Source organism: Polyergus mexicanus, unplaced genomic scaffold (assembly GCF_030449975.1).
Source record: "Polyergus mexicanus isolate NDT 795.1 unplaced genomic scaffold, iyPolMexi1.0 SCAF_6, whole genome shotgun sequence".
NCBI classification, from domain to species: Eukaryota; Metazoa; Arthropoda; class Insecta; order Hymenoptera; family Formicidae; genus Polyergus; species Polyergus mexicanus.
In genome coordinates this window covers 10,077,697-10,085,072 of record NW_027223326.1, presented here as the reverse complement: position 1 = coordinate 10,085,072, position 7,376 = coordinate 10,077,697, and the positions used below count along the sequence as shown (strand labels likewise).

Here is a 7,376-nt window from a genome sequence, read left to right as displayed (position 1 = left end):
ATTTATGAAAAGAGAAAATAAATAGAATGCTAGATTTTATGCTAATTACTTATTATATTTAAGTACAAATGGTATAAATCACCACGTGGCCCGTGCTTCGATTTCGGGTTTTGGAGGTGACCACGGATTCCAGGTGTTTCACAAAGACTCGACACGCTCACATCAAACTAACGCAACTAACACTCTATCTTATTACTCGCTTTAGACACGCTCGCCTTCTTTACGCTCGTCTCGAAACTAAACTGTGTCTTTCTTTTCTCTCGCAGTCTTATCGTTCGTTTTCGCTTTCCCTCTCTTTAGAGAATTAGAATTATCGATAATTTATCGCTATAAGCCTCAATCATATAGCTCTTAGATGGTAGGCTCTTTTGCTCCTACACTAATAATCTTACAAAACTATTACACGAAATGTACATAGAAGAATCAAGCGAGGGAAAATTAATGAAAGCTAGCTTGAAAAAATATATTCGCTAGTTGGAAAAAAAATATTTTTCTTCTTCTTAATTACTTGCGAGCAGCGTATAATGATTGTATCTCGGCCGCAACTTTGTAAGACGACCTGAATGTAATGATGATGGCGGCCCACGCTCGGCCTCGGATACGCGAGAAGACGTATTAATAACAGCGCGAGACGTCCAACTGCCTCGCACATTCGCGAAAAGGTTTTCGACGGTGAAGCGTAAAGTAAGAGGAGAACTGCCGCGTGAAAACCACCTTGGTGAACCGTGAGCCAGTTGCGTCATTGCTGCGATCGGTACCGGCGCGCAAACAGTGTCGTACTCGCGGAAAATTGCATTTGTACCCTTCACCAGTGTGTATCCCGCTGGAAGAAAAGTTAAATCTCCACAAAAGTATCACACGATCGTTCTTCACCGACGTCGATCTGAGTGTCTTGATAATATAGCTCTGTGATAATTTTGTTTGTTTTTGCGCACTTAAATCTCTGTTTCTGTGTATGCGTATGTGTGTTTATGGTAATTATATGTGCCACTCGATCGGAGGAAGCTTTCTTCAAAAGTGCAAAGAAATGATCGGGAATCCTGTCGCGCGTTACGTATAGTTTTATTTAAAAAGATATATAAATAGCCGTCGTATATTGTTGCGCTCTATCAAAGAAAGCAAGAAGTAATAACGTGACGCTGAAATATAGCATATCTCGCACGGCAGACAGACTCGTTCGTTGCATAATATAGGTTCTCTTTTTTTTTTTGCAAATATAATTTGTTGAGAGAGAAATATAAATTACATCACTTTTTGAAGTAAAAAATATATTAATTGGGAAAAACGCATTCTAGAAATGTAAATTTCTAAATAACATCATACGTGCACATATTTCGCAATTCCGGGAAAATTATCGAACGAAATGCAAGTATATATTATTGCAATATTATAGCGAACAAACTGGATGTTAGTATTGTAAAAGCTGACGGAGATTCCGAATAGCTGTAGTTGCGCGATGCAATGTAACTTTCACGCGAAAGTTCATACAGTTATCATATCATTTTGAGATTCTTGCGAGAAAAAAATTTCTTATGATACACTTTCAGATACTTACAAGTTTATCAGACAAATTTTCTTTCAAAATAACGTATATTTATATTAATTAAATTTTATTTGAAATTGATATAATAAATTTAAAAATTCCATTCTTCTCTTGATAAGAAATGTTGCGGAAAAAGCACTTAATCATTTATTTCAATGACGTTACGATATTTTAATGTTGTTTGCTCGCTAAAAATATACTAACTAGTAAGTATAACTCAACATCTTTCAAGCTACGCGTACAGAATTCATCTCATGTCAGTTTGGCAAATTCAAAATATTTCTTATAGACTATATAAATATTAACAACGAAATTCTTTCTTTTTTACTACAATTTTTATTTATATTATTTGATTAAGTTACTTCGTTTTGGACTTTAGCCTGTCACTGTCACGGATCTTACCACGTCCGTCTTAGATTATTAAGTTCCTTCAAATTTACGCAACTGTAACTACGCGGCAATAAATAATAATCTTCAAAGGCAGAGACGTCTTTCTCTCTTAGCCGGTTCAAAAAATAAAAATTCGCTCGCCATCGAAGATTGGAGTCGTGCAAGACTCCGCGAGACGATTAGCGTTCGCTTTATCACGTGCGTCGTTCGCGCGCAAGCGAATATATACACGCACACGCCCACGTGCAGAATCGCATGCGTGAATATTGAATAAAAGGAGGTCTAGTAAAACCGGCAGACAGAGAAGTCCAGCCGGTAGCTGCGTGAGTGACAGTGCGATCCACGATTGTATGCGAGCGTGATTTGGCTCTTGACGCGCCGTGTATCTCGATCAAGAGACGCGTCACCGATCCTGTATATCTCGGATGAAATACTAGTAGTATCACCGTTCCGTCCGTGTGTTATCATGCCGCAGGACAACCAAAGGATCAGCAACGGCGTCGGGTCGGAGACGATCACGACAAAGCATCAACAGGACGACAAACCCGAAAAAGATTCGGGGGATCAAGGGACTCACGACGAGCAAGAGGCTGATGTCAAGGAGGATCTAAAATTCCGCAAGGGTGCCGACGAAATGCCCGAGCTCAAGGATGATCAGCTGTTACGGGATGACGAGCAGATAAGTTTGGATTTCGATGTGCCACCGGATGTTATGGAATATGCGAGACGAGAGCTCGGAGAGACCGATGAAGTCAAATGTCAAACACTACAGGAATTACGTGACATGATCTACGGTAATTCAAATTGCAGTATTGATATGAGATATGAGTAATTGTTAAATGGAAAATGATGTTGATGCTATCAATTTGACGTTTTCAAATGTGCTGTCTAAAGAAGAGAAAATTAGGGACATCTCGACATAAAAATAATATTTTTGGATGAACTGATTAATATTTTAATGTTTTCCAAATTATTTTAAATAAATAGTTAATATTAAGTTACGTAAATAGTTAGAAGTAAAGTCACGAAAGTATTCGAAAAAATTTGAATATTTTGCGTAATGTTTAAATAATCAATGTATGATTTTTTAAATATATATCTACACAATAAAGTACAATAGGTATACTATTATACATGAATAAATAAAAATATCTAAACGCAATTTTCGCAAAAGATCCAGTTTTGCATTTCACTTTCAATCATATCTTCGTTAAAATTATTTTTAACATTTTCCACAATATTACATTCAATTTAGTTCATTTTAGTCATAATAAAAATATCTTACAATAATTAGCATTCTTGAAATTTTTGGCTTCCACAATGTTGCGATTTATAAAAATGTCGAGATTTTTCACATGTTCCTAAGCTGCTACAATTTTACAAATTTTTACTAGTTATAAAAACTTTTTTTAATATGATTCTGACAACATCTTTTCTCTAATAAATAATATAATTTTATTATTATAATAATAGTGTCAGAGATTGTGTTTCTTTCTTGAGATATTTCTAAATTAAAATAAAGGTTTCTCTCTTGATTTTAGACATAAGAAAATGACAAATTTATAATTTTGCTATAAAATTGAAATTTTATCAAACTGTACTTCTATTGCTTGACATCTAATTTGTATTGTATACATTCGTTGATAGAAAGAGGTGAGTGTCTGCCACACAGGATGGACGACGATTTTCTCATCAGATTTCTTCGCGCCAGAAATTTTAATCTAAAAAGAGCGCACAGATTGGTGAGTTGTTTTATAACGAACAATTAACGAGATAATGTTTACGTGATAAAAAAGTGAATAGGCAGTCCGATTATATTGATCAAAGAGGAAAAGAAGTTGCTTCCATTGTTAAATTCGTGTTTGCATTGACATATTTTTATTTCAGTAGATAGTGGGAGATTATCTTATACGAGAATAGCAACATCAAGAGAAAAAGAAATTATAAAGAGAATTTTTAAGAGATATTTTACATTTCCATTTGAAATACACTATACAAGAAAGATTTAAAACAAAGAAACAGTTATAAATATCTGCAATTGATTTTTCAATAAGCAAGTTTTGAAATGAAAATTTATAATAATTCTTTTTTTTTTTTTATGAGCGATTGTGATTGGTTATATAATTTGATATTTTCCAACTGATAATTCTGCGATGTATTTTCAGTACTTTTCCAGAAATAATAATATTAATCAGCTGCTTCTCATGTGTGTTAAATACATAAAAGATTTTGCTTGAGAGATTTAAAATTATAATTCATTAAATACACTATTTTATAATACGTCGTGAATTAATCTCGTTGCTTTTTAGTGTGAATATTTTTTCATAATTATAAACTGCATTAGATTACTGGAAATGATAAAAAATTGATCAGAAATATTATCTTTTTATTATTTTGTATTATCTGTTGACTCATAATGTGAACTTTGTTACAAATTATAGACCTAATGTCGTAGAGACTCGTATGTAAATCAGATCAAGCTAAATATGTAAATATATCAGATCAGAGTAAAATGAATCATTTAAATCATTTGCATTGTAAATGAGAAATGCTTATTTCTTCTGAACCTTTGAAAGAATTCAATTTTCCATTCTTAATGTTTATTTTTTTTTATTTATTTAGAAAATTGTATCTTGATAATTACCTGATACGGGTATATATTCAAAAAGAAAGGAAATAAGCTTTATTACGTTATTACTTATGCGCAATACCATAATGGCCAATCAATCTATATAATAGCAATAATTTTCACCTGCAATCACACGCGAGATAACGAAATCAACAAATTTATTATCGGACGTAATGTGTCGACGGATAATACAGAGATAATTCATATCATTTTATCATGTTATTCAAAAATATTTTTGTTTACAAGATAAAAAGAAATGCTGCTCTATCGGATGTCAAAAATGTTTATGAAAATTCAAGAAATGTGAATTGCTGTAACTGTATGAATATCGACAATTGATATTAAAAGCACTTCAGCGAATAAAACTTGAGCACGAGGTGAACTACTCGTTGCATAATTGTGTCAAGGCAAACTGATTTACTTTTTAAGAGATCGAATACAAAAATTAGCACAGCGCTTTAACATTTTAAGGAGAAACTGGATAATAAAAGGGCAACGAAATCTAATCACTTTTTAACGGGATAATCGAATCATTAATTGCTCTTAATTAATACCGAATAATTACGAAATAATCGCGACTTTCTTCTAGCAAATATCAGAAGTATGATAAAGCTAAAAGAATATTTCATCATACAAAGCCGGCTTTAAGACGATTCGATCGCGAATTCCTACATATGCATAAAGAAACAAACGGACTATTCATAGATATTCATAAATGCCATAAGAGCAATCGACGAAATCAAGAATTTATAATTACATCTATCTCAACCAGCGATAAAATGAATGCCATTTATGAACGTTTACGTTTCGTTCGCGCGATTTTAACGCACGAATTGAATAAGATATTTATGCAAAAAAATCACGTTCAAAACACGAGACTGATTTATCTCAAGAGATCTTTTAATAGATAGTGAATTACTACAACTTCAAAGAGGAGCATCCGGAGATCCATCAACAGATGAACCCGACGGAGATGAGGTACATAGGCGATGACGATGTAATCACGGTACCGCCGTACAGGACCCAGTGCGGCAGACGTCTGCTGATCTATCGGATAGGTAATTGGAAGCCGAGTAAATATCCTGTCGAGGAGCTCTTCAAGGCCACGACCTGCGTGCTCGAGCTGGGCATCCTCGAGCCCAGGGCGCAAATTATGGGCGGTATCGTCATCTTTGATCTCAAGGACATCACCATACAACACGCGTGGACCGTGACGCCTCAGGTACCTCGTCATAGTTCCTTTTTTTCGTTTTAAAAAAAATTTTTTTTTTTTTATATCATGCTGCACATAAATCGTGATTTCCGACAAATGTAATTACAACCGTGGGACGAGAGAGAGGAGCTAATGTAATAATATACGTATCGATGATGCAACATGAGATAATTCGTTCTCCAGGTGGCAACTATGATGCTATCTCTGATGGTGACCGCGTTTCCCATAAAGATACACGAGTTGCACATTCTCCATCAATCGTGGATTTTTGACACGATCTTCGCGGTCTTCAAACCGCTGATTGACAGCAACATGCGAAACAGGATATTCTTCCACGGCAATGACTACAAGAGTCTTTACAAGCACGTCTCGCCCGAGTATCTGCCGAAGATTTATGGCGGCGTTAGAAACGAGATGCCTTACTACAAGTGGATCGGAGCATTGATCAGGGATCCGAAAATTGTCGATCAGATGAGCAAGATGGGATATGTTCTCACGAATGAGATCCTCGAGTCCTTCAAATAAAACCAATTCAGAATTCTGAGGATTTCAACGTTGAAATCACATTACTTTTTATACATTTTTTACGCTACAGCAGTTATTTGCACGTTTGTATTGTTAGAGCGCTTGCTTTTTCTCGCTACAATATTATCTTTCTCAATTTGTATCAGTTGGAATATACGCAGCATGTCTCGGGACATTCAGTTTCAGTTTACCAATTAATTATAAACATAATATAAGACGAACAATTTTTTATATTATTTATATTCGATATTACATATTTTTGGTAACCTTAAGTTTTTCAAGAATAAATATTTCGATACAAATCAAATGGACGAGCAATCATCTGTATTAAGTTACACGTTCCTTGAATATTTCGCGCATGATAACTTCGCAATTACAATTATCGTGCCTTACCTAATAGCGTACACCTAATGGCAAACTTGCGATAAGAATCGTTGTGTTTCCCTACACGATTCCATCTGATATACTCGATGCTTTTCTATAGCCCTATGCCAAGTCACTCCACTGATATATGTATAGGTTGATTTTCTTCTCGCAATTTATCAATTGATCGATTATCGGGAGACGATCCCATTCCGCATTGTTGCCCATAGTTTAGATTTGATGCATGTCGCGTTTCTCGATTAATTCAGATTTCTACGTGTTGAACTCATCTCTCTTGTAGCGAGATCGTGACGCGTATAACTAAAAGATCACGTACCGCGACTCAATCGGATTACTTGCGTTTCTTGTAACAAAAAAAAAAAAAAGAAAGAAAAGAAAATAACAAGAGTGGCTTATGTGATTTTGAGAAATAAAAAGCCGGTAACTATTCAGTATATTGCATGCAAAGAAATGCAAGAATTAGATAAATTTGAATAAATAAAGCGATAATGAAGCGAGAAATGAAGATTCACGCCGATTTATTGAGAATAAATAATGAGCGTGTATAGCGATCCGTTGTATCATAATCTTTTCTCCCGAGATACATCAATATTGCGAGAAGTAATCGCTCCGCGAGAATTAATCGCTCAGATAACTACACAAATAACTTATTTATATATAGCTGCGCTTGTTGAACTTCGCGAGTGGGCCAA

At 34.7% G+C, this 7,376-nt stretch overlaps 1 protein-coding gene across 2 annotated transcripts; it reads left to right on the top strand.

Annotated features, from left to right (window-relative positions):
* The first annotated feature begins 668 nt into the window (after positions 1-668).
* LOC138934022 (alpha-tocopherol transfer protein) lies at positions 669-7,063 on the top strand. Of its 2 annotated transcripts, none has more exons than XM_070297388.1 (5): positions 669-851; positions 1,923-2,727; positions 3,581-3,675; positions 5,470-5,784; positions 5,959-7,063. In XM_070297388.1, the coding sequence occupies exons 2-5, from the start codon at positions 2,400-2,402 to the stop codon at positions 6,298-6,300; spliced, it is 1,080 nt and encodes a 359-aa protein (XP_070153489.1). In that variant the 5' UTR covers positions 669-851; positions 1,923-2,399; the 3' UTR covers positions 6,301-7,063. The 2 variants fall into 2 exon arrangements, with proteins under 2 accessions (XP_070153489.1, XP_070153488.1); XM_070297387.1 differs by having other exon boundaries at positions 669-974.
* Positions 7,064-7,376: the final 313 nt, after the last annotated feature.

Coding starts and splice junctions, on each gene's coding strand:
- LOC138934022 (XM_070297388.1), top strand. CDS start 2,400: ATGCCGCAGGACAACCAAAGGATCAGCAACGGCGTCGGGTCGGAGACG. Junction 3,676..5,469: donor TAAAAAGAGCGCACAGATTG/GTGAGTTGTTTT, acceptor ATCTTTTAATAG/ATAGTGAATTACTACAACTT. Junction 5,785..5,958: donor CGTGGACCGTGACGCCTCAG/GTACCTCGTCAT, acceptor TTCGTTCTCCAG/GTGGCAACTATGATGCTATC.